Source organism: Podarcis raffonei, chromosome 9, assembly GCF_027172205.1.
Source record: "Podarcis raffonei isolate rPodRaf1 chromosome 9, rPodRaf1.pri, whole genome shotgun sequence".
Taxonomy (NCBI): domain Eukaryota; kingdom Metazoa; phylum Chordata; class Lepidosauria; order Squamata; family Lacertidae; genus Podarcis; species Podarcis raffonei.
Window position 1 is genome coordinate 75,899,330 of NC_070610.1, and position 27,212 is coordinate 75,926,541.

The 27,212-nt window shown below is 45.3% G+C and overlaps 1 protein-coding gene across 2 annotated transcripts in view; it reads left to right on the plus strand.

Moving 5' to 3' along the window:
* The window catches only part of ATRN (attractin), a 166,958-nt gene that overhangs the window by 82,907 nt on the left and 56,839 nt on the right, over positions 1-27,212 (plus strand). For both annotated transcript variants that reach the window (XM_053402098.1, XM_053402099.1), the window contains exons 14-24: positions 1,516-1,654; positions 2,095-2,276; positions 3,046-3,262; positions 4,826-5,011; positions 5,983-6,222; positions 7,752-7,889; positions 8,906-8,999; positions 13,282-13,334; positions 16,281-16,375; positions 19,030-19,108; positions 20,019-20,176. In XM_053402098.1, the coding sequence (XP_053258073.1) occupies positions 1,516-1,654; positions 2,095-2,276; positions 3,046-3,262; positions 4,826-5,011; positions 5,983-6,222; positions 7,752-7,889; positions 8,906-8,999; positions 13,282-13,334; positions 16,281-16,375; positions 19,030-19,108; positions 20,019-20,176 (1,581 nt within the window). The remainder of the gene's footprint in view (positions 1-1,515; positions 1,655-2,094; positions 2,277-3,045; positions 3,263-4,825; positions 5,012-5,982; positions 6,223-7,751; positions 7,890-8,905; positions 9,000-13,281; positions 13,335-16,280; positions 16,376-19,029; positions 19,109-20,018; positions 20,177-27,212) is intronic.

The following is a 27,212-nucleotide window of genomic DNA, read 5'->3' on the forward strand; positions in this document are numbered from 1 at the left end:
ACGTCCAATGAAGGGGAGTCCGCCCCATCATCAAACAGCTCTTACTGTCAGAAACTTCTTCCTGATCCTTAATCGAAATCTCCTTTTTTGTAACCTGAAGCCATGGGTTCGAGTCCTACCCTCCAGAGCAGGAAAAAAAAAGCTTATTCCATCTTCCATGCGGCATCCCTTTAGATATTTGAAGATGGCTATCATATCTCCTCTTAGTCTCCTCTCATCCAGGCTTAACATACCCAGCTCCTTCAACCGTTCCTCATAAGGCTTGGTTTCAAGACCTTTGATCATCTTTGTTGCCACCCTTTGCACATGTTCCAGTTTGCCAAAATTGTGGCCACAGTACTCCAGGTGCAGTCTGACCAAGGCAGAATAGAGTGGGACTATGACTTCTGGACACTATACTTCTGTTGATGCCACCTAGAATAGCATTAGGGGTTTTTTTTTGCTGCTGCCTCACACTGTTAGCTCATGTTGTTGGGTAACATCATATCTTTTGGCCTGGAAGGTCCTGGAGTGGGTGGAAGTGGCTCCTTTGGACAGCTGTGCTGGCTGGACCCAGTGTCAAAAACAGCTGGAGGCAGTAGGTTAGCAAAAGCTGAGCTAAGCAATGAGGAATAAGGTCACATGGCTGCTACTTTGCCAGGTTGTTTGATTTAGCTGCATTTGGAAAGCTTTCTTCATGCACCCTGACCCTCAGACCCCCTTTCCCCTCTTTCCTTTTTTTGGTCTCAACAGCTGAAGAACTTGCTTTTTAGTCACTGAAAAAAGTATATGGGCCCCAAAGTGTTTTGGGAATGCAGTTGTTGTTGTTTAGTCATTTAGTTGTGTCCGACTCTTCGTGACCCCATGGACCAGAGAACGCCAGGCACCTCTGTCCTCCACTGCCTCCCGCAGTTTGGTCAAACTCATGTTCGCAGCTTCGAGAACACCGTCCAACCATCTCGTCCTCTGTCGTCCCCTTCTCCTTGTGCCCTCCATTTTTCCCAACATCAGGGTCTTCTCCAGGGAGTCTTCTCTTCTCATGAGGTGGCCAAAGTCTTGGAGCCTCAGCTTCAGGATCTGTCCTTCCAGTGAGCACTCAGGGCTGATTTCCTTCAGAATGAAGAGGTTTGATCTTCTTGCAGTCCATGGGGCTCTCAAGAGTCTCCTCCAGCACCATAATTCAGTTAGCCATGTTTAAAAAGCCCTGTTGCTTCCTGAACGTTTTCAAAACCTTTGGCTGTCACCACCTGGGCGGCACACTTTGAATGCATTGCCCAAAACTCTTATTCAGTGGGACGATCTGTGACAAAACTGATGAAACTGATCTGGAACTTCTAATGAAACCCAAGCCTGGAATGGTTTCAAAGCTGGGTGGATGAATGGGATTTCTGAAGTTTAGATAACTCTGCTGGCTTTGGTGCCACACAAGGAGTGTGTTCATGGCTAGATCTACCCTGTTGTCTCTTTAGCAGAATTGTTGATTCATCTTGTGTATCTTGTGAAGGAAAAAGTGTACCTCTTTGCTGTCTCTGTTAGACTCCCATTGCTGCGTTTGAAAATTGCCCCAAGGATAACCCTGCGTTTTACTGTAACAAGAAGACGAGCTGTAAGAGCTGCAGCCTGGATCAGAACTGTCAGTGGGAAGGTCGGAATCAAGAATGCATTGCTTTGCCTGGTATGTTTTCTCCTTGAGTGTAGCATTCGCATGTGCTTTCCTTTCACTCCCAAATGGAGAAGAATATCTGCCTGCCTATCTTTTTGCATTGCTTTATTGCACTGACATTATTTTTAACTAATGCTATTAATTTGATTCTGAATTGATTTTAGAATGTATTTCAATTAATTGATTGTGATTTTATGTAAATTGTGTTACTTTTACTGTTGTTAGCCACTCCGAGCCGTGCTTCGGCTGGGGAGGGCAGGACATAAATAAAATTTTATTATTATTTATTATCATTATTAGTGAGTTAAATAAATGATAGTATATTGATGAGTTAAATATATATTTTTTGTGAATTGGAGATCCTTGTAGGCACCTGAGTCCCTGTGGATGATCGCCGCAAGCGAGGCAAGAGTGAAATCCGTGCGTAACTTCTGCTCCTCTTTTTTTTACAGAGAACATCTGTGGGGCCACCTGGCACTTGGTGGGCAACTCTTGCCTGAGACTCACGCAAACTAAAGATAGCTACGACAATGCAAAGCTGAACTGCCGGAGCCACAATGCCGCTCTGGCGTCGCTCACCACCCAGAAGAAGGTGGATTTCCTTCTTAAAGAACTCCAGAAAACACAGTCATCGGTGAGTGATCCTTAATGCCCTTTGAAGTTGCGTCTGGGTGGTCAGGGAGGCCCTTGCGCATTCACGCTCAGGTTGAGTTGCTCCATTTCAAAGGGAGCTGTTGAAATTCATATTCCTCTGTGAGGTTGTAACCAAGGCTAATGTTGGCATCTTAGTACAATGTTATGTTTTTGATGTTAATCCCCCAAAACAACTGCTTTTGGTTTTTGACTACTTTAGCAGTTGAAAGTTGGGGCTTACCTGGCTTGGTTCCATATGCAGAGAACTCACATCTAGCTATCTTGTAAGACCCAACTACCCATATTCTTATTAGTAGTTGTGACAACTGTGCTCTCTACCCCCCTTGGGGCACTCACGATGCCACTCCCTCCCTTCCGCCCAGGCTTGCCATTATGTCTCTGACAAGCTGTTGTCTGGTTTTAAGGCTCCATTTCAGCAGCTGGGTTTGACTGTCTAGTGTGCTTATAGCTATGAGACTTGCCGCAATTAGCATGCGTGTCTGTTGAAGGGGCAGAGAGCTAGAGAAAGAAGTCGGCGATAGCATAAGGGGGTTGTGGAGAGTCACAAATGACCTTCTCGCTTGCAAACCCAGCAGCTTGCTGCCTCTCACTTGCACCCTGTTCGAATCTCGGCAGCCCAGAGACCATTGTGCGTTAAGCAAGACCTATCCCTTAATAGAAAGCATATTTTTGCTCATTGAAAATGCCCGTGTGTCAAACTGTGGCTGTGTGCTCCTCCTTAACTCTCATACCGCCCTCCTTCCTCTTAGCCGAAAGCCCTGACGCCCTGGGTTGGGCTGCGGAAGATCAACATATCGTACTGGTGCTGGGAAGACATGTCTCCCTTCACGAACACCTCACTCCAGTGGCTGCCTGGGGAGCCAAGCGACATTGGGTTCTGCAGCTACTTGGCGGTGCCAAACAACCAAGGGCTGAAAGCAGCAACATGCATCAACCAAGTCAATGGCAGCGTCTGCGAAAGGCCTGGTAAAATATCTCTTGGTGCTCTTGCCGTAGGAGACTGGTGACGAACATGTGTGGAGACCATTGCTATTGGTGGCATGCAAATACAGAATGATGCATTGGTGTAGACTCTTCCTTCCACAATATTAGAGTTGATTTGTATCAACACACTGGACTATCAGTTCAAGGGAAAGGGACTTACCGTATTTTTCGCTCTATAAGCCGCACCCGACCACAAGATGCACCTAGTTTTTAGAGGAGGAAAACAAGAAAAAAAATATTCTGAATCAAATGTTGTTGAAGAGTTAAGAGGAGGGAGGATCAGGCTAAGGAGCCACCGGTCCGTCCGCCCCTTTGGGGAAGCTGGATCTGCTGGCCACCTAACAGCGTTGTCCCTGTTGGGGGGATCGGAGGAAGCAGGCGAGACGAAGCGACACTCTTCAAGGAGCCCCTTCCTTTCCTCCTCCCACTTTGCTGAAGATGCGCTGCGCTGCTCTGCTGAACCCAGCAAAGCAAGAGGGAGAGCTGTGCGGTGCCTCTTGGTCTGCTGGCTTCCCAGCAAAGCAGGACGAGGGATGGAAGAGGCTCTGTAAGGGCTCCCTTCCGTCCCTCATCGTGCATCGCTGTGAAGGCATCACAACAAGAGGCGCTGCGCAGCTCCCCCTCTTGCTCTGCTGGCTTCAGCGATAGCTGCACAGCCTGCATTTGCTCCATAAGACACACAGACATTTCCCCTTGCTTTTTAGGAGGAAAAAAGTGCGTCTTACAGAGTGAAAAATACGGTAGGTCAGTGGTAGAGCATCTGCTTCCTCTGCAGAAGGTCCCGTCTGCAGGTTCATCTGCAGGTTCAGTCCCCGGCATCTCCAGCTACAGCTGGGAATGTCCCCTGTTTGAAACTCTGGGGAGCTGCTGCCTGTCAGTGTTTGAAAACACTGAGCTGGATGGATCAGTTGTCTGACTCAGGAACATAGGAAGCAACGCAGGAATCTCAGCTAAAGCATCCATGACTGGTGGCCATCCAGTCTACTTAGAAACTTCCATTGAAGGACAGTCCACCACTTCCCGAAGGAGTCTGTTCCACTGTCAGAGTGGTGATAACTTACTTTTGTGGAGTCCTTTGACACCATCCCACTGCTGATCAAAATGTGAGCTGCAGCTTTTAAAGTCTAGGGAGCTGTGGTTTATCTTGAAGAACCTTGGCGTTCATGCAGAGTGTGACCTCAAGGGCTAAAGCCTCGAGGGGAAATTAAATGGATAATCAGGCACAGAGCTGAACTCGAGAGCCGTTTTGAATTGTCCAGGGTGCGGAAAGAGGTCTGTCAGCAAGAGGGCTACAGTAGCTTCCTTAATGGATAAGAGCTTTATTAGTAAAGAATGGGAAGGAACACAGTGATGCTGACAAGAAGCGGTGTCAGGATTCAGCAGCCTTTCGGGGGTTCGGGAGGAGAAAGTTGGATTCTTTTCACCAGCAATGTAGTGTTACCTTTGGCTTCAAGGTGGAAGAAAAGAAAAAGGCTTGGAAATGTCTCATATGGTAAAAGCTGCTTGCACTAATCCCTTTTGTTGTTGTTGTTGTTGAATGCGCAGCCAACCACAGTGCCAAGCAGTGCCGTACCCCCTGTGGCCTGAGAACGGTGTGCAGCGAATGCACCAGCAGCAACTCTGAGTGTATGTGGTGCAGCAACAAGAAACAGTGCGTGGACTCCAGTGCTTATGTGGCCTCTTTCCCTTATGGCCAGTGCATGGAGTGGCATACCGTGAGCAGCTGTCCACGTAAGCAATCCTTTGGCTGATGGGGATCTCAGCAGTTGTGTAGGGGCAGTTCCATAAAGGGGGTGGTATCGTCCAATGGTCCGTGCACCTAATATATTTATGCACAGGCAGCGACTATTTTGGGGGCATCCAATTGAAGCGCAGTCGCCGACACAGGGTCCTTTTGGACCTGGAAGATGGCCGAAGGGGGGTATAACGGGGTGGGGTGCTTTTCTATGTGCTCTGCTGCACACGCAGGGCCTGGGAACGGAACCCCCGCATGAAGTGGTTGCTGCCTGTATTTTGTGAACTGTCCTGAGATCTATGGAGGAAGGGGGTATACAGATTTTATTATACTCTTCTGTTGGACTGGAGAATGAATTTTACTCGTGTGTGTGCTCATTGTAGGACTGAGGACAACAGGATCCCAAAGCTGCTCCCCAGATTAGCAGGGTGGCTGTGGGCAAGTTGCAGTGGTCTAAATCCGGAGGAATATGTTAGAATCCCCATACTGAGTAGGACTTTTGAGGCTCTCATTTGTCTGCATCCTGCCCGGCTACTGCCTCCAGCCGGTAGAGTTCCAGGTGAAGCCTCCAACACCAGTTTTCCTGCACAATATTTACCGGGCTACCCAGATGCAACCCAGGCCCTGTTTTAAAATTCTATTCATCTTTATTTATGATTGCATTATTGATATTTGGAAAGTCCTAACCTACAAGGGAAAAAAAATTCAGCCCACTTCACATTACGCTTCCCAGTTGTTGCTTGGAAGGCAGGTTGCAGGCTGTAGTTTGCTCATTCAGCTTTAATGGCAAACTCTGACTTCTTGGAGCCAGCCAGGATCGAAACAGATTGTGAAAAAGGCAGTGTGCAAGTGGGAGGATGTTCAGACCCTGGTGTGCTGTTGTTGCATGTGAACCAGCCCAGGATGTGAAGCCTTAAAGCACTGGCGGCTTCTTTCCTTAACCTGGAAGTTCTCTTTATCTCCGCAGCTGAAAACTGTTCTGGCTACTTCACTTGTGGGCACTGTCTGGAGCAGCCTGGCTGTGGCTGGTGTACGGATCCCAGTAATACAGGCAAGGGGAAGTGCATTGAAGGCTCTTCCAGAGGTCCAGTGAAGATGCCACCTTCACCTCCACCAGCAACAGGAAAATCCTACCTAGAGCCTATCCTTGATGTCAGCATGTGCCTGGCTGAGAACAAATACAACTGGTCCTTTATTCACTGTCCAGGTAACTTATTTAGCAGTGCACATTTGATGTGGAGATCAGTTATCTCTTAAAACCCTCAAGTGATCCTCTTGTATGCCCAGTAGGCAGGGGCAAGAAGAGGGTGGATTTGTTTAATCTTTCAGTGACTGTATGCAGTTTCTTGAAAATGGAACCAGGTAATGGTGCCTTATTCCTGAGTAGTGCAGAGTTGTTAGCCGTGTTAAGGGAGAACTTCAGAGAATGCAATCTTACGTTTATAATGTAGAAGTCTGCCACTCCGTTTGCTTGTTTATAGTGTTTGTAGTCCTCTCTTTAGTTAAAAGACTCCATTATAAATGAAGCAGTCCTTGCCCACAATTTTCCAGCCTAAAAGACATGTTGCAGTAGGAAAGGCAGAGGGGAAAGCAAATTCAGACAACAGTTCCTAACAGTATGAAGTTTTTAAAAGGACCACGTCGAAGTTCAACTGTTGGTGGGAGAAGAAGAGCCCAATGGATCTAGTTGCTCTCCAGAGCTGGCACAGCAGCCCTGCAGTCCCATATCTTCCCCTGCTGCAGCCTTATGGGAAATAGTTAAAATAAAATAGAAATAGATATAAGGGTTAATGTCACCTGAAATGGGGGCAGGGAAAAGAACAGTTTATTGGAATGCAAAGCTTTTCTTCCTTGGCTGGTTTTTCTTTTTCTTTTTCCTTTTTTTTTGGGGGGGGGAGGAGAGGAGTTGGTGTTGTGAAAGGGCAGAGAAATGTCCCAATTCTTCCAGTGATTCATGATTGGCTAGGCTTACTGTGACCAGAAAGAAGCTAGTGCCCTTATGGATAGTTTTCATATACTGATGTCAGCACATAGCTAAATCCGATTTGCTAGATTGTGCTGTGATTTCATCACATTCAGAACAGGAGCCCAAACTGGCTGGGGAAGAATAGAGGTGGTCGGATGTCTCCCAAAGCAGAGGCCATCAAAGGAAACAGTGGCTGCAGATAGCAAGATATGAAAGGGGGCACAACTGTTTGAAACTCAAAATCTGGGGGGCACAACTGTTTGAAACTCAAAATCTGGGGGGCACAACTGTTTCAAACTCAAAATCTGTTTCGCTTCCAGATTATGATGATATGATCCTTTGAATTTCATGCTGTGTAGTTAGACAAAACGACATGTATAAATGCCTTTGTCTATGGGCAGATGAGTCAACATAAAAAGAGCAAATTTCTGCATGTGCTCCCTCCATTAATTCTAATGTCCATTAGAATTATTTGAGTACAGATACAGGCGATGCACAATCACCTGCTACGCCAGAGAGTTTCTCCAGCACAGTTAAGTGCTGAGTATTGTAGCTGCTGAATGTGTGCACTCCGGTCCACTCTGGGAAGGGGAGCCCTGCTGAGATGCTCTGGAGCTTATCCTGGATCGCTGGAAAGCAAGACCACCTGGTCTGGTGTGAACTTGCTGTTACTTAGCCCAAAACACCAAGCAATCAAAATTGTGGTGACAAATAACGAGATGGATGGGAGAGAGCGAAAGATGTGCTGAGTGTCCCTTTTTGTTTTCTAGCCTGCCAGTGTAACGGGCACAGTAGATGTGTCAATGAGAGCATCTGCGAGAGGTGTGAGAACCTGACGACTGGCAAGCACTGTGAAACCTGCATCTCTGGTTACTATGGAGACCCCACAAATGGAGGCACCTGTCAGCGTAAGTTGGGTCCTCCATCCATCTTCCCCACTGCTGAACAATTGCATTTCCTCCCCTGGTCCCCATTTATTTTTGCCTGACCTTTTTTTTTTTTAACAGCTAGTATGCAGGCCATAATGATCGAGGCTGTGTGTGGACTGTGCAAAATTCTGTACCAAGGAAACCTATTTTCTGCAATTTGTAAATTGCGCAAAATGAGCAAATTTACACTATTTCACTGAACGCTATGGTTTTGCTTCTTTGCATAATTTATTTGTGTTTTGCCAGGGCACTGAAGCCATCCAAACACTGAGAATTTTATTCATCTAGCCTTTTTGGAGAGAATTCAGCAGGTTTCACTTACATACTTTCAAGGCTATCTTCCCAGCCTCGAGGGGTGGGAACCATTTAAAAAGCGAAGTTAAGATTACCAGAAAGCTGAATTCTACACTTGATACATATTCTGTGTCCTGTGCTCTTACAGAATAATTGATAATTACCAGTGATAGAACTGTGTAACACCAGTGATATTTTATTACATCTGTCATATAACTGAACTTAAAGAAGCATTTCACAGGGGTATGGATCATAATATTCGTTGTGGCAGGTCTACTTCAAATATGAACAAAAAGTCTGAGCAACACGTTTCCCAATCATTGACTCATTTAACAAAGACATTGAGTCTGTAGAGATGATCCCTTTGCCATTCATTCATGCCTGAAATTTGATAAGATCCTGCTTTCCTCCTCGCCTTTTGCTAAGGCTGCTGAACTACCTTTGGTTTTAGCTGTCACCCAGGGGTTGTCTGTCTGTCCGTATAGGCAGAGAGATGAAATTCAGGGTACTACTCAATCAAGTGCGGTCTTCCAAATTGTGCAACAGGCAGTGTTTTGTGTCCTGTCATAAATGACATAAATGCACATTCAAGGCATATAAGCGAGTGGGAAGCCACTCACAATGTGAACAGCTTAATTGCTTGTTAATTGATCCATCAGTATTTATTTTACAGGGGGGGGGGAAATCTGTTTATCTTTCAGCTTGCAAGTGCAATGGCCATGCTTCTATCTGCAACGCAAACACAGGGAAGTGTTTTTGCACCACAAAAGGAATCAAAGGAGAGGAGTGCCAGCTGTGAGTCAGCCTTTACATATGTCCTTTTTATTGTCCATTCATTGTGCTCTTGATGGCATTGGGGTGGTTCTACACACTCCTGCATTCAATACTGTTTGCGGCCACAAAGGTTTCAGGGCAGTCAGACTGCTTTGTGAGCAATCAGTGCATGGCCCATAGCTCCCTACTGAAATCTTTTCATGCCACAAATGTTCCAACTTGGGGTGTGGGATCCAGCTTTTGCTGCACCAGAGTGCTGGGGTGCCCTCTCAAGGCACCAAATCAAATCCACTTATTTGTGTTAGAGCTGCTCCCAAGTGCTTCCTGTTAATGCTGGATACAGTCGTTCCTGTGGGGTGGCTTTTGTGTGTGTGAACGAGCAAAGGTTTCGCGGGTAATCACAGCCTGAGCATAAAAAAAGAGAAAAGCTTAAAAATCAAAGTCTGGTGGCTTGGCACCAGAGCACAACTGACTTTCATTTGGGGCCAGAAGTGAAGCTCATGTAGCTGTACCCCCCCCCCGACTTCTCCTTGATGCCATGTGGTGACATTCCTGTTTCTTTTTCTGCAAGGATGCACATTTTAGCACAGCCACTGCAGCCAGATTGCAACAACACAAAAAAATGTACAAATGAAATCATGGTGGCTCCATAGGGCCCTCGTATCTACGGGACTGCCTCTCCTGGTCTGCCCCGCAGAGGACCTTAAGGTCCATGAATAACCATAGTTTAGAGGTCCCGGGCTCTAAGGAAGTCAGACTATCCTCCACCAGGGCCCAGGGCCTTTTCAGTGATGGGTCCGACCTGGTGGAATGCTCTGTCCCAGGAGACTAGGGCCCTTCAGGATTTAACCTCCTTCCACCGGGCCTCTAAGACAGAGCTATTCCGCCTGGCCTTTAATTTGAATTCAGCCTGATCTTTTATTTCCCTTCCCTCCCCCCTTCCCTTTTATGAAGATTACCCGCTCTGAGACCCCACAGCTAATTCTCCCCTGGCCTCCTCGCTGGCCCAAGTAGGACCAATTCAGCCAACTAGCCCTGGGGATTATCTAATGCTTATTTCCCCTAAATTGATTTTTGATTTTTGAATTTTATTGTTGTTCATGTTTTTATACTGTATTTTATGCTGCTTTTACAATTGTGTTTTAAATTTGTTGTTAGCTGCCCTGAGCCCAGTTTTTGCACTGGGAATGGCGGGGTATAAATAAAATATTATTATTATTATTATAGGGCAACCAACCTGCCCTCAGGGGAAAAAGGGCAGGTGGAATTGGGGGTGGCATGAACACCCACCAATGGGACTGGTGGAGTTAAATTGTGCGTTCAATAATGAGGGAGCTTTATATATAGATAACCACTTCAAATGCACTATTAATGCATCAGTGGCATCTTGCTGCATATGCCTGCAATAAAACAGAGGACTGGATGGGGTGCAGTGACAGGTTTGGGTAACATGGTTGAAGCAGAATGTGTCATGGTGCTGTTTTATTTGGTGTGGTGCACTGATGGAGGCAGCAATGCTTCTGAATGCCAGGTTCTGGAAGCCACAAGAGGGGAGAGCATTTCTGCTGTGCCCATATCCTGCTTGAGGGTTTTCCACGGACATCTGGTTGGCCACTGTGAGAACAGGGTGCTGGACTAGGGGGGGCATTGGCCTGATGCAGCAGTCAGTTCTCATGTAATAATAATAATAATAATAATAATAATAATAATAATAATAATTTCTTATTTATACCCCACCCATCTGGCTGGGCTTCCCACACACTCTGTGCGGCTTTCAACAAAAGATTAAAATACAATAATGCATCAAACATTAAAAGCTTCCCTAAACAGGGCTGCCTTCAGATGTCATCTAAAAGTCTGGTAGTTGTTGTTCTCTTTGACATCTGGTGGGAGGGTGTTCCACAGGGCGGGTGCCACTACCGAGAAGGCCCTCTGCCTGGTTCCCTGTAACTTGGCTTCTCGCAGTGAACAAACCGCCAGAAGGCCCTCGGAGCTGGACCTCAGTGTCCAGGCAGAATGGTGGAGGTGGAGACGCTCCTTCAGGTACATTGGACCAAGGCCGTTTAGGGCTTTAAAGGTCAGCACCAACACTTTGAATTGTGCTCGGAAATGTACTGGGAGCCAGTGTAGGTCTTTCAGGACCAGTGTTATGTGGTCTCGGTGGCCGCTCCCAGTCACCAGTCTAGCTGCTGCATTCTGGATTAGTTGCAGTTTCCGGGTCACCTTCAAAGGTAGCCCCACGTAGAGCGCATTGCAGTATTCCAAGAGAGAGATAACCAGAGCATGCACCACTCTGGCGAGACAGTCTGTGGGCAGGTAGGGTCTCAGCCTGCGTACCAGATGGAGCTGATTCTTACATTGAACGTTTAGCCCACTATTGAGATTAAACCTGCCCAGGCTTCTGCAGCTCAGAAGAAGAAAGCAATCCTACTTTATAAACCCTGAATCCTGTTTTAAAAAAGTTGATCCGTGGAGATGCAGAACTAAGATCTTGCTCTTCAGGAGTCCTATGAAGTTACTTGCGCAACACAATATACATTTGAAGAATCTATTCCCACCACTGCTTTCAAGATTTAGTGAGCTACAGGGTTATGTGATGGAAAATTATTAGATTTGAGGAGTGGGTGTGTTTGGTTGAACACTGTTTTGTCAGTACTGAAAGTCCACCCACCAGTTGAGAGACTCTGGGAAGGGGTAAAATTTCCCCCCCTACTCAAGAAGCAGGGTCACGAATAGCCCATCTGTCCTCAAAGACATCACGTTCAATACATAATGTATTATTGGCTGTGATAACCAGGGTGACCAGTCTACGAAGCATTGCTCACACTCTTTAATTGGCTTTGTTTGCTCTGAGAGATATCGGCATATAACCAAATCTGATTGATTATGTAGCATTATGACATTAGCACATTTGCATTTTGCTGCCCAATTGCCCGGAGGTCACTAGAAAGAAGCTATAAGCATGAAATGAAAACTGGTGCCGTATCAGCAGCAGTGCATGGGAAATAATAGCAGGAAATAGGTGCTAGAAAAAAATAAAATAAATTCCTACATTAAGACGGTGTCATAGAATAGCAAACCTGTAGAGCTGGAAGGGGCCACAAGGGTCATTTAGTTCAATGCTGTGTGAACAGGGATTTGGGGTTTTTTTATTATCAAAAGTAGAAAGTACAGAAAACTATATGGGGTAGGTAGGAGTTTCTGTTCTGCTTGGAAAACAGTAGTTTTGACTGCAATATTATTAAAAACAGGAAACATTTAGCACAGCCATAAATGCTACCTCCTTTTTCAGAGTGGATGGGCAGAGTACAGTGGTACCTCGGGATGCGAACGGGATCCTTTCCGGAGCCCCGTTCACATCCCGAACAGAACCTAAGATGTGACAGCATGTCTGCTCGTGTGCAGGTCACGTTTCGCCGCTTCCACGCATACATGTGACGTCATTTTGAGCGTCTGCGCGTGCGTGAGCGGAGAAACCCGGAAGTAACACTCTCCGTTACTTCCGGGTCACTGCGGAGCACAACCCGAAAGCTCTCAACCTGAAGTGTATTTATCCCGAGGTATGACTGTATTGATGATGATGATAATGATGATAATAATAATAATAATAGTAATAATAATAAGAAGAAGCTAGATGTGGATAACCCCCAGTTTATTAGTACCTTTTAAATTTATGGTCCAATAGGGACTCCAGACAGGCAAAAGCCTTTAGTCCAGCTACCAGTATAAAACTGGCAGAAAGAGGGAAGAGATGACCCCTCTCCAGATGCAAGTTGAAGGATAGATGTGTCTTTCAAGAGGCTGGTCCCTTCCGTCGCACAACTGCTGGTCCTGAAGGGTCCAGGAACAATATATCCCCCCCCCTCCTGGTTTTTCTTTTTGATGCTCAGGAAAAATAAACTGTTTCTGCTTCAAATAGTTTCCATGCTCTACAAAACATGTAGTGAAACAAACCATCATTTCCCTAGCTCTCCACCGCCTGTGGTTTCTTGTATTGCTTATTCCCAGCTAGCTTCTTAGATTATTTTAGGCAACTTTTAAAGTTAGTGGCAAGGTTCTCAAATGTGTTCCAAATTTCAGTTTCATTACTCTTCCACCGGGTTTGCGTCGCCTCTGTTGGTCCCGAGTTGTTTGTTCTTTCGTCTCTTGGCATGCTGCTTTTTTATTTTTAATAAGAAGTGGTTTTCTTCCTGGTTCATGCTGGATGTGACTTAAAAGAAAAGCAAACAAACAAACATTACAATTTCAAGCTCAAGGGAAAATTAAGGCAGAAGGTCAACATTGCTCATGCTCTTTCTTCTAGGTGTGAGGTCGAAAACCGATACCAAGGCAATCCTCTCAAAGGAACGTGCTACTGTGAGTGAAAATGGTTTTTCTTTTGCCTGTACGTAAACTTGGTACTTGTACATCATCAGCTTGCTGCAAATGAGCTCAAAGGAGAGAACAATATGCTGCTTTCTCTGTTGGCTGCTGCTTATTCTGGAGCTGCGCTTTCTCTCTCTCTCTTTCTCTCTCTCTCTCTCTCTCACACACACACACAGCCATACCTTAGTTTTCGAACAGCTTATTATTATTATTATTATTATTATTATTATTATTATTAATAATATTTATTACTTTTCCAACAATTTAAACACTACAAAAAAGAACAAAAGAAGAGAAAAGAGGGGGGGGGAAAGAACAATACAATACAATATAAAAACACTACATAACACTAACACATTAAACTAACAAAACAAAACAAAAACAGTTTAAAACACATCAAACAATTTCAATATCTTATCGAACAGCTTAGTTCTCAAAGTTTTGGCTCCAGTACACCGCGAACCCAGAAGTGACTGTTCTGGTTTGTGAACTATTTTTGGAAGCCGACTGTTCAATGGGGCACTCGTGGCTTCCGATTGTCTGCAGGAGCTTCCTGCAGCCAATCAGAAGTTGCGCTTTGGTTTCTGAACATTTTGGAAGTCGAACGGACTTCCAGAACGGATTCCATTCAACTTCCAAGGTACGACTGTATGTATATTTGTAGGGGCAACCCCATTCTCTCTGAGTCTGTTCATTCCCTCCCCTTAGTGACTTCCTTTTCTGCCCCCAGTTCTTCCTGCACCCCGCAGTCTGTGTCCCCGCTCCCCTCCACCAATTTCTGTTGCCATTTCCTCATGCCAGACACACAAATTGTGCTATATAAATAGTGTGTGTTGGTTCTCTAATCCAGGGGTTACCATGGAGTACCTGTGCACCTGTCCCTGCCACCCACAAGTCCTTTCCATGCTGAAATTAGATCTGAAAGCAGCATTCTGTTGTAGCCAGCAGAATAGGTTGCAGTGTGTGCTTAGTCATAGTGTGCGAGTGTGGCTCCTGCAACACTTCTTTGGGTTAGCAGATGTGCCCACAGGTCTGAAACGGTTGGCAACTTCTGGCCTGATCGTTTCTGACGGTCCCTCTTGGAACGAGGGTCCGTGTCTCTTTCTACTTCTCTAAGTGGACTCACCCAGAGCTGCCGTTCTTAGGGGAGCTGTAGTTCAGTGTTTTAGACTGCAGTTGACAAAACGGGCTTCAGTCTTGGCTTGAGGGGCTGCTGTTTCAGCTGCAGGTGCAATTGCTCTTATATCCAGTTTGCTCTTGCCTTCTCAAGAGGTGGTTAGGTACCTGTAGAGGCAAAGTGCAGAAGGGTCCTTGGAAGGAGAAGGGTGAAGGGAAGGAGAAGGAAGGTGCATGTCTGGGGGAGCTGCAGAGATGTTGGACTTGATACTAAGATTGAAACAGCAAGCTTTATTAGTTGACGGCAGGCTTCTCGTAATGGATATCTGTAAGAAGCTGGTCTAGACAGTTTGGTGATGCAGAGGCCTGTTCTGCAGCCCATGACATTCAGAAAAGTTGTGCCATATTCTGTCCATAAAAATACATTTAAATAAAGATACTTAGAGATATGTGTAAGGGGTTGCTGATTTCTTCTGAAGCACCCTGGTCATTATTTTTGCCATTGGATAAAGGATAAGGATCAAAACCCTCCAGTGGAATTAATGATGTGTTTTTTATTCGGTGCGCGCACATGCAGGCACACACATCTCCACCCACCTCGCATTTGTAGGTGCTTGAAAAGAAGTTAAAAGTTCCGATCCTGCCTGTGGGCTTGCAATCTAATAATAAAGTCAAGTCACATTAACAGAAAGGCTGTAAAAACAGAAGAGGGCTGGTTGGAGCGAGCAGATACGTGTTAAGGAGGCACTTGAAAGCAAAAGAGCGAAAAGAAAAGAAAGATAGCTGTGCGAATGCAAACAGTTTGTTTGCCTGAGCCTATTTTCATATCACCTTTTCCTCTAATAGATGCTAACAATGCAATCATAAACAATTTAAAACGATCAAACAAGGCATTAAAAACCAATTAAAAACTAAAATGCAAACAGAGCGGCAGATAAAAACTAAATGAAGGATTAACCAGATAAATTAAATGCCTACAAGAACAAACAAGACTTAAGGAAGTGGTGAAAAGCCAGCAGAGAAGACGCCAGGTGTTGTACCGTGACCTGAGCCCAGGCTCCTTGCGCATTCCCACCAGACAGAGCGTAATGGCGGCGCATGCAACATACTGCAAAAACAACATTCCGCATGTGTGTAGCGTGAGGTTTTTCAGAGGCTTCCCTTGTATCGTTTGAGTCATGCTTCAGGAGCCCATTACTATTGTCATCCTTGCTTCATTTGTTGAGCTGAGACATAGAGAGCAAGTGGCTAGATGGGCCTGCACTGGGTTGGGCAAGGCTATCCCGGGGGCTCTGCTTGCACTCGCCCCTCTCTGCTTTTCCTGCTCACATGCAAGGGCCAGCCGTGCAACAAGCTCGTATTTATATCCTAAAGGTAAAGGGACCCCTGACCATTAGGTCCAGTCATGGCTGACTCTGGGGTTGCGGCGCTCATCTCGCTTTATTGGCCCAGGGAGCCGGCATATGTGGCCAGCATGACTAAGCCGCTTCTGGCGAACCAGAGCAGCGCACGGAAAGGCCGTTTACCTTCCCGCCGGAGTGGTACCTATTTATCTACTTGCACTTTGACGTGCTTTCAAACTGCTAGGTGGGCAGGAGCAGGGACCGAGCAACGGGAGCTCACCCTGTCACGGGGATTCGAACCGCCGACCTTCTGATTGGCAAGCCCTAGGCTCAGTGGTTTAACCCACAGCGCCACCCGCATCCCTTATATCCTATGTCCCTTATTTATATCCCAGCAAGTAGCAAACTTCCTGCCTCGGGCTGACTCTGGCTTTATGCCACGGCGGCACCTAACTCCAATTTGTGTACTTTTATACAGACACTCTCCTTATCGACTATCAGTTCACCTTCAGCCTTTCGCAAGAAGATGATCGTTATTACACAGCAATCAATTTTGTAGCGACGCCCGAAGAGGTTAGTAAATTATCCCAATTGCATTTCACGTTGTTTATTAAAATGCCCTGGTTCTCTCTGGCCGATGGTCAGTAGGCTGCATGCAGAGATTGACTCTTCTCTCCCCCTCCCCCGCCCACAACTAGACTGCATTCACGCTCCTTTCAGTGCCAGTTCTGTGCTCATTTTGCACTGTGTGAGAGGCTCCTGCAGTTCTGTTCCTAGTGATGGGGAACTCAAGTTGAGATATATTGATGACCTCAAGGCGTACATGTAATTAGCCGTGGAGTTCGTTGCTGTAATAAATGGCTGGTTTTGAATTTTTTAAAATTTAAATTATTTTTAAAATTTGCAGTTACAGTGGTATCTCGCAGGACAAATGCCTCACAAGACGGAAAACTCGCAAGAAGAGTTTTCCGTTTTTCGAGGTGCTTCGCCAGACGAATTTCCCTATGGGCTTGCTTCGCAAGAATAAAGCCCATAGGGAAATCTCCGGGGACCTCTTTTAAAATGCTGGCGGTCGGGAGCAAAGACTTTCGCCCACCGCCCGCCTTCAGAAGAGGTCCTGGACCTCTTCTGAAGGCCGGCGGGGGGCAAAAGTCTTTGCTCCCCCCGCCTGCCTTCCCGGGACAGCGGAGACTTCTCCGCTGTCCCAGGCGATCTTAAAATGCTGGCGGGCGGCAGCAAAGCCTTCGCTGCCGACCCCCAGCATTTTAAAAGCCCCCGGGACAGCGGAGACTTCGCTGCCGCCCGCCAGCATTTTTAAATCGCCCCGGGACAGCGGAGGCTTCGCTGCCGCCCGCCAGCATTTTAAAATCGCCCCGGGACAGCGGAGAAGTCTCCGCTGTCCCGGGGACTTTTAAAATGCTGGCGGTCGGCAGCAAAGCCCTCCTGTCCCCGGAGCTTGCGGGGCGGGAGGTGGGGAGAAGGGCTTTTCTTCCCACCGCCAGCCTTCAGAACAGCCTTCTGAAGGCTGGCGGTGGGAAGAAAAGCCCTTGTCCCCCCCCCCCCCCGCCTTCAGAAGAGGTCGGGGGACAGACTGTCCCCGGACCTGGTCTGAAGGCGGTTTCCATAGGAACGCATTGATTGATTTTCAATGCATTCCTATGGGAAACCGTGCTTCGCAAGACAAAAAACTCGCAAGAAGAAAAAACTCGCGGAACGAATTAATTTTGTCTTGCGAGGCACCACTGTACGCTGAGAGTCAACTTACAGCGACCGTTGTAACTGATAATTTATACTCCTGCGTGTGAAGTCCTGTGGCCTTGGGGCTGACATTTCTAGGCCAAGGGTTGCATGGCCAGTCCTTGAGGGGACAGTAATATAAGAGTATGTGTCACAGATGTGTAAATGTGGGCATGGTTCTTATTTAAATAAAAACACACACACACTACTTGAGGAATAGGGGTATCACAAAAAACATTTTGGCATAAGCAAGTCAGGGTTTTTTTAACCCCCCCCAAAAAACAATTTTTTTTTTAAATGGACAAATTTGGGAGGGGTCCTCCAGTTTTTACAAAAACCTTTTAACACCACAGTATCACAGGAGGGGGGGGGTATGTGAGAACAGTTGGTAATTTTAAAAACAAAATAGGTTTTTAAATTTAATTTTGTTTTAATCATGGCAGAATCCAATAATTATTATTATTAGAGAGCCACACAACCATATTGACATCACGGCATCACTGCAGAGGATCCATAGGAGCAATCAATTATTATTATTTTTAAATAAATACACTTTTAGTTACAAATGGGTATTTGTCTAGATATATCTGTGGTTCCTGCTCTAACCAGTAGGAGGCAGGTGCCCCCCTTTTTTAAAGGGCTAATTGAGAGCTGGTCTAGGAAATGCCTCTTACTTTTTCCTGAAAATAGGTATTTTCTTAAGAAAAGGTGACACAGCCCTGGTTTCAGGAATCACACGGAAATAATACATTTCGAGGGCAAAGCCCTGGTACATTTGTGTTATGGCTGTACCCTTGAGTCTTTGTAGTTCCAACCCTCTCTGCCTGTTGTTCTTTGCCATTCTGTGTTGACCACTCAGAATGGCCAGGCTCAGTTTATTATAGGGAGGGCTAATCTGACCGTAGTGTGGCTAGAATCTCTTAATTTTACCTTGCCTTTCTTGGAAGTCACAGGTTTAATCTCTGACCTGCTGCTGCTTGACTTCATATTGGACATTTTTCTTTGCAGACCACGCTGAAGAAGGGTTAATTTACTTAGTAGTGCCTGCTGTGGTTCCTTGGGACATTATTATGGAAATGACTTTGGGAATTCCAGAGAACAAGTGTACGCATAACCCAATGTGGGGTTTTCTGCTTGTTTTTTTTTAAAGCTTCTTTTTGATTTATTGTTCTTAATCCTGAATAAAGTGGTATTCTGTGCAACTCAGAATCTTCCTGTCTCGTGAACACAGGGTAAAATTGTAGGATTTTGGATCCCATGTTCCCACTTCCTGAAATACAAAAAAATGCAAAAATATTTGGCAAACAGAAACGTAACCAGTGCTGAGTTTTAATGTGGCATAGGTAAGCTTGAATCCTATTGGGCTGTTTTAGGGGGATTTTAACATGCCTTTGTTTTTGCCCAAGCAGTGCTGACAAAACTTGATGGAAGCTGCTCTCTCTGTGTGTAAGCCATTAATCTGTGCTGCTTTCTTTGTTCCCTGAAATCAGCAAAACAGAGACCTGGACATGTTTATCAATGCTTCTAAAAACTTCAACCTCAACATCACTTGGTCAACAAGTTTTGCAGGTGAGGACAATTCTTCTCGTTTCCAAATGCCCAGTGTCTGAACTAGAAATGTCTGGAAAGCAGTGGTGGCATATTTAAACCAGAGACCAGTGGCCAGATATTTGGCCAGTTCTGCTGAACCAGAGGCCAGTCCCCCTCTGACCTGGCTCTTTCATTGGCCTTGAACAGCCCAAACTCCTTCCATTGCCTCTTGGCACCCTCCATCCCTCAACTTCCTGCTCCTCATTGTTCTGTTTCCAGTCTTCCCATTTCCTCCTTAGCTAGACAGATCGTCTTTCTCACACAGTTGGTGCACAGCAACTCAGCCGGGAGCAAGAGGCAGCTCTCAGCTCAGGCAGCCAGTTCTGGCTTATAGCCTCTTTATATGCAGATACCCTATGGGTGACTTAGGGATTTAGAAGGCTGCTGTGCCGTGTAATAGTCTGTATATTGAGGCATAACTTCACTCCAAAGATAATCTGAGAAACGAAGTAGAACAGTTTATCCGATTTCCAGATCTTGAATGCTTGCGTTGGCAGCCGAAATGTTAATTTTGTATGCAACAGTCGTTTGTGTGTTTCTTAATCGCAGTAATGAAACTGAGCTCAGTACTGTCTTGTTGAAATAGAATAATTTTTATTGTTTTATCAACTAGCGCTGCTGTATAATTTAAGAGCACCCCTTGCAATGTTACCAAGGATTTGCACAAAAACATATATCTTTATTTCATTTCAGTTATATTTTGGCTTTGCCCCAAGAGCTCCTCTCACCCCAACCCATTTTGCCCTTCCAACAACCCTTTGAGGTAGATTAGTTTGAGAGGGCTCAAGGCCACCAAGTAAGCCTTGTGGCCAAGTGAGGATTTGAACCTGAGCCTGAAAATCTTCACTCCTGACAAATGAGAATGTTTCTTTTAAAATACTCCCAACAGCTGGCACCCAGGCAGGGGAGGAGATTCCGGTGGTTTCAAGGAGCCAAATCAAGGAGTACAAGGACAGCTTCTCCAATGAGAAATTTGACTTCCGCAACAATCCCAATATCACTTTCTTTGTCTACGTGAGCAACTTCACCTGGCCAATAAAGATACAGGTAAGAGACCCTTCCATTCACATAAGCACTAGAGAATGACTGGAATATATGGGAGCTGTTCTGTATACTCTGTTCTGTTTGTTTGTGCTGATGTCCGATACTCCAACAAATGCTCAGGTCCTGTACTGTATATATTTGTATGCTAGAAGCCTTCTCCTATTGCCATTAATAATAATAATAATAATAATAATAATAATAATAATAATAATAATAATAAATTTTATTTATATCCCACCCTCCCCAGCCGAAGCCGGGCTCAGGGCGGCTAACAACAATAAAGCAGTACAAAAGTACAACACAACAACACTCTAAAATCATTCATTATAAAATTAATTCAAATCAAGCCACTGGCAATCATTGGGCCAGAGCTCTGCAAAGATTGCCGAGGGAGGGAGTCAGGCTGTGCCCTGGCCAAAGGCCTGATGGAACAGCTCTGTCTTGCAGGCCCTGCGGAAAGATGTCAAGTCCCACAGGGCCCTAGTCTCTTGTGACAGAGTGTTCCACCAGATTATCACTATTTTGCTGTGATCTAACTTACTCTGCAGCCTCAGTGCAATTCAGATTGTGTCGGTTGTTGCTTATGAGATCTCCTGGGCAGCTAAACGCAGTAGGTTTTATGGGGCCACAGCATTTTTATTGACTTTCAACTTGAGACCATTCAGACCGTGCTAGTGGAAGGTCTCCATCTTGAGAAGCAGTCTGTTAGTGCAAACCCCATTTTTAAAAAATTGGACCAGAGTACTTGTATAATGGAATGAACCCTCCCTCCTGCTGTGTGTGCTTTCATCTCCTACCTGGGTTTCCTCCCCTGTGGGGGACTTCTGCAGAACTCCATGTCCGCTGGTGGGCTTCTATATTGTCTTCTTCTTTGGTGATCACTCGTAGCTGAGTAAGATTGTCTTCCATGAACACGGTCTTAACCGTAGGTCTTTAAGTGACTGTGGAGGTCAATTCTGGATCCACACGTCCTTCCGCAGTGGGGACATAGGTTTCCGGGCGGGAGTTGATCACGGTGAGGGTTTGCCAAGTGTGCCTTCCTCTTAGCGCATTTCTCCCTTGCGTCCTGAGTTTGAGCATCTTCAAAGCCCATGACACCTTTAGTAAAGACAGTTCTCCAACTGGAGTGCTTGGAGGCAGGGCTTCCCAGTTGTTGGTGTTCATACCACATTTTTTTAGATTCGCCTTGAGAGAGTCTTTAAACCTCTTTCGTTGACCACCAGCATTACGCTTTCCATTGTTAAGTTCGGAATACCGTTTTGAGACCATGCATGGCGAAAAGCAGTCTGTAAATGTGGCAAACAGAATAAGAAATAGTATAAACAGCAACAAATGGGTGCAAATGAATTGGATGTGAATGTGATAAGCTCCAAGTTGAAAGGTACACGAAGGACTTAAGCAGTGGCTCCGTGACCTTAACCAGTTGGCAGCAGGCGAGCAGGAACTGTGTATCGCTATCCTTGCTGATTAAATCAGTAAGAAAGCCTGGCCAAGAGTTATTTATTGTGAGTGATATCACACTTCCCACTAGCCTTTTTTGTGCAGCCTTCCTTGTTGGTGCGGCCAGTCTCCCTGTCAGTGCCCTCCTTTGGCAAGAGCTGGGTGTTGAAAGATGGGTCAAATCCCCCTGCCCATCAACCCGTTAGGAACTTCGCCTGCCGTGTGTTTGAATCCGAACACGGCCGGAGGAACTGTACAGCCAACTCTGCATGTCTGGTCTTGGTCTCTCTCCCCCTGTCCCAAGTTTAGAAGTGGGGTGGAATGTAAAAAAATACAAGCCAACTTGTATTATTGAGGGGAAGGAGAAGGGGTTGCAGTTCGATAAGTGGCAGAAATGCCACGTGGGCAGTGCCAGACCCTGTTGTACATAAAGGAAGGTGTATGTGTGCATTGACTTGGAGAGAGTGAAAAATGTGCATTCCCCACCCCCAAGGACTCATTGGCAATAATGATAGCCTTTCCCTCTAAAGCTAATAGCCGAGGCAGGAGATTATTTTTTTCTAGTGTTCATACTGGGGAGAAAAGGGTCCCAATGGAAATTAGGGACCCTCTCACCCATTATTAAACTTAAAAAACAAACGAGAAAACCCTGATATGCTTCCAAGTGGCGCATTTAGTGCTGCATGTAGTTTGGCCCACAGTGGAGAACTGAAATAGGATGAAATTACATGTTCAGTGTAATTCCTTTTGTTTTGCTGTTTACCCATTCTTAGTCACTTTCATTTTCTCTCATTTTAACCTGAAGCCAGTATTTGTATTCTTAATTTGGGCAGCTTAATTAATGTGCTGGCGCATTTCCCCTCTTTTGTTAACTGACACTTAAGTTTTTGTCCTGTTGTGGTGTGTGCCAGATATAAGGCTTTTAAAATCTCTGGGAAGATCCGCCCATTGCAAGAATCCATCGTAGATGTTGGTCCTTTGATCGCTCGCCCTTGTTTGTCCTGGAGTTCCTGTTTCAAGACTTCCTTGTCCTCCTGCCTCTCCTTTCCCCTCTGCCTGGTTTTCTTTAGGAAGCTGCAAGCATATAAATGCTCTTTTGTACGACTGATAGTTGTGCATTTGCCAGTGCTGAGCTCCCACCCTTAAAATATTGCTCCACCTCTCTTTGAAAACACCAGTTGGTTTTAAAAGTATATTGGTGTAGAATGTCCCTCCCTCCCTCCCAGCTTCCTTCATTTAAGCAATCTCTTCTATAAAAAGCTCTCTAGAATTCACAGTTAGCAAAATGTAGATCACCGTTCTTTAAAAACTTGAAGTTAGTGTCAGTGTTCACTGAGTCGGTTCGGTTTAAGCCACTCTGGCTTGTGACAGCCACATTGTCAAGTCTGCTTAAGTTAGTTTGTCAGCTTCCTTCGGGGAAGACGGGTAAGTTCTTGTTGGATACAGTCTGCGCTGCAAATGGTTGGTGTTTGTTATAAAAAGAGGGGTTCATTTTTGATTTAGAAAATTAATCAAGCCTGCAATCGGTTTGTCTTATTTATGGTTTCAGTTTTAATTTAGTTTATTTGGCACGTGCCGTGCGGAATGAGCCTTTCTAGAAATAGAATTGGCAAATTCGTCTTCTGCATGCTGTATAACCATTGTAGGTGTCGATCATCAGCAAAGTAATATATGAGAATGGCAGTTTCATGTTTCAGATCCCCATCCTTTCCCCCCCTGTTGGTTTGCACAGCGGTGAGAGTTGTTACAGGGTGTCGTGATCTCAGAGGGTTAAGCTTGGTGGTTTTTAGAAGCCTCCGAACTGAGAAGCAAAGAAGTTGAGTTGTAGAAACCAGCAGTGGAATTTTACAGATGGCTCTCAGTTCAAACAAACAAAGCCGCCCCCTCCTTTCTACCTTGGCTCATTTTTTCGCTATATCTGACAAGCTAGTAATGGGAAACACTTCAAATCTCCTTTGATTGTGTTGTGTCAGCAGTTTTACGCGCCAGTGTTAAAGTTCTCCTCCCCGTGTGTGCTAGCGGTTCTGTAGTTTGGTTTGACGTAGTGGCACAAACATCGGAGTCCAAACGGAGCTCATTTGAAAGCTCTGTCAATTGGTGACTGAATGAGAAAGCCTTAGAAGTGTGATGGGCACTCATACTTGACGGTGGTATGTTCTGACCTTACACCCGCAGTGAGGTTTGTAAGGTCAGTGGTACTTCTGTTTCCTTGGCAGTGCTACAAGCTGAGTCTTGTGCCCAATAATCAGTGTTTGAGGGTGCAGGTATTATTAACCTGTCCATTTTGTTGTACTGATTTGGGTTGCTGTTGCCCTTGAAGTTCCTTCTGGAGAACCTGGAGGCATTTGCACAATACCAGACCCTCCAAGTGTCCCAGGGACATCCCTGATTTAGAGAAGCTGTCCTGGTTTCTGACTTGATCCCAGAATGTCCCACTTCTCCTTAGGACAGGGGTGCCCAAACTTTTTTCAAAGAGGGCCGGATTTGATGAAGTGAACATGTTTGAGGGCCGACCAAAGTTGTTGAGCTTTTTCCACAATTTTACCCCAAAGTTGCTGAGATTTTTTTAGGATTTTACCCCAGGACATATATTGCCACGGGGGCCGGATTAAATCGACCGGGAGGCCGGATTAGGCCCCCAAAATGGACTTTGAACATGCCTGCTTTAGCATGTCTCTATTTTCACTGGAAAAATGTTGGAGGGTATGGAGTTATCCAACCCCCGAGCTGTCTGAAGTGAATCCTGTATAGGCAAGTTTTTTTTCTTAATGTTTAATGTTTCATTATGTTTTTATATATGTTGGAAGCTGTCCAGTGTGACTGCGGCAACCCAGGTATAAACAGTAAAATTACCATTATGGAATGGGACGTCCCTATTTTTGTTGGAGAAATGTTGGAGTGTATACAATACCCACGCCTATTTACCCTGCTCAAAGCACCAGTTGGACAATATAAGTGGAACCAGAGCAGTAGCATGTGTACAGCACAGTGACAAAAACTTTTTTTTAAAAGTACAAGCTCCATCGTGAAACGCAAATCTCCTGTGCCACTTCCTGGCTTCAGTTGAAATGGGAATTGAGTAATCTCGTACTGGGGGTGTGTGCTATTGTCCCTGCAATCAAAATGTTCAGGGAGGCATTGAGATGCAGAATTAAATGAAGGAAGCATCCGAAAGAGGAGCTGTTATAGTGATTAATGTCTTCAACTACCCTTACATAGAATGGCTACATATGTCTTCCAGTCATGACAAAGAGGTGAAATTTCTAGATTTCCTGCAGCCAATCAGAGGGACAGTGATCCTGGACTTACACAGTCATACCTACCGTGGAAGTTGAACGGAATCCGTTCCGGAAGTCCGTTCGACTTCCAAAACGTTTGAAAACCAAATCGCGGCTTCTGATTGGCTGCAGGAAATTCCTGCAGCCAGTCAGAAGCCCTGTCGGATGTTCATGTTCCAAAAGAACGTTCACAAACCGGAACAATCACTTCCGGATTTTGGGCGTTTGGGAGCCAAAACGTCTGAGTTCCAGGGCGGTTGACAACCAAGGTACGACTGTACTTGAGTGGCACCCAGGACTTGGTGTGTGTTGTAAGTGGTGTCAAACATTTGGATTCAGAAACAGTGTCAGTCAGAGCAAATTATTTCTCCACCCCTCCCTACTCGCACTGAGCTTGTCATATTGGTTTTGCTTTTTAGAAAATAATAATAATGCAGTGTCACTTTAAAAATGCAGGGTGAAATTAAGCGAATTTCTTTTCAGAGTAATCCTGTTGAATTTAATTGACCCAACTTAAGTCATGTTCATTAATTTCAGTGGGTCTACTCTGAGTAGGCCTAGTGTTAAATCCCAACCACACTGTTTTTTGGACCAAGGGCAGGCAAATCCAAAGAACAACTTGAAATTTAGGGCATACCAAATTCAAACATGTGAAAACCTCTCCTGGTCCACCCCACAATTTGGAGAGCACACAGTCAATGCACACCTGAAGTTCATTTTGTTAAAAGACTTTCCTGGATGTGAATCAGTGAATTATTTTTAAGAAGAGGACACAAAGAGTTCAGAGATACAAATTAGGAAATGTGAATTTTAATATGGAAAGAAATCTCAGAAGAGATGCATTTAGCCTGTTCAGAACCAAAAATTATTATAAGAATGTGAGTGATCAATAAACACTATATAAGCTTTTATGATTGGCTTTGTCTGCCTGATAAATAATGGTCCAGTTAATTGTTTAATCTTCCTTATAAATTGTTATTTGGGAAAATGTTGCTTTTGTATTGATCTGTTTTCTCTGTCCTGTGATAGTTGCCAACACTGTGTGTGAGAGAGGGGGGAGCAGGGGTTAGATATCATCTGGAAATGGTAAGGTGCGATGATCAAGGGTCTGGAAACCAGGCCTTATGAGGAACGGTTGCAGGAGCTGAGTATGTTTAGCCTGGAAAAGAGGAGACTGAGAGGAGGCAGGATAGCCATTTTAAGGGCTGTCACATGGAAGACAGAGCAAGCTTGTTTTCTCTTGCTCTGGAGAGTAGGCCTTGAATGAATGTCTTCAAGTTACATGAAAGGAGATTCTTAGTAAACCACAGGAGGAGCTTTCTGAAGGTAAAAACTGTTTGACAGCAGAAAAGACTCAGAAGGTGGTAGACTCTCCTTCCTTGGGGGTTTTTAAGCAGAGGTTGTTTGGCCATCTGTCATGGATGCTTTAATTGAGATTCTTGCATTCCAGGGGGTTGAACTAGATGACCCTCAGGGTCCCTTTCAATTCTACGATTCTATTATTTTATTATTATTTATTGAATTTATATACCACCCTATACCCGGAGGTCTCAGGGCGGTTCATACCCCTGATGCACTTTATATGTTTCTATAACACTCTCCTCTGCTTCCTGAAAATTGCCTAATGTGGCCTGTAACATTCCCTGCAAAATCCCCTATACCAAAAGTGCAAAATCTCAGATTTATCTGTGAAACAGCAGCAGCAGATCCGAAGTATTACAATCGTAAGATGATGCGACTATAGACCAGGAGCCTCCCTGTAACAAAGTGCTCATCCGAGCAAGCAGCGAAGAACCATCGATCAAAAAGACAGTGGAAATCAATCAAGGAACCTGTCAGAATATAAATGTCTTCACTTACTACTGACAGCTAGAAAGTGACCCAGATGAGCAGGGACCTCGGTTGGGAATTCTGGAGTTGCAGTGCCACCTCGGGAAAAGGGCCCCTGCTCCACGCATTTCGGCCCCCCAGGCAATATCCAGGCTAGAACAAGACCTTAGCAGCTCCTTTATAGACTGAGAATAATATCTGACCCTGCAGCAGATGGATCGGTGCCCCATAACAGCCCTGGGACGCCTCCATGTGCAACTTGTTCTCCTGCCCTTTAGGATAAGGAAAACAGCAAATAGGCTGGTTCCTTCTGTACAGAGAAAATCCTCCCAGATGAATATAAGCTGATAGCTTGAATGAAGCAGCGCTGGGAGGGAGGAGCAGCTTCCTTCATTGAATGGAAACTTTCCCCCCTCCTTGAGCCCAAGGGAAGGCAAGGGTGGGAGCATGCTTGAAGCTCCTGGTGGATCTTGCAAAACCTCAGTGTCAGA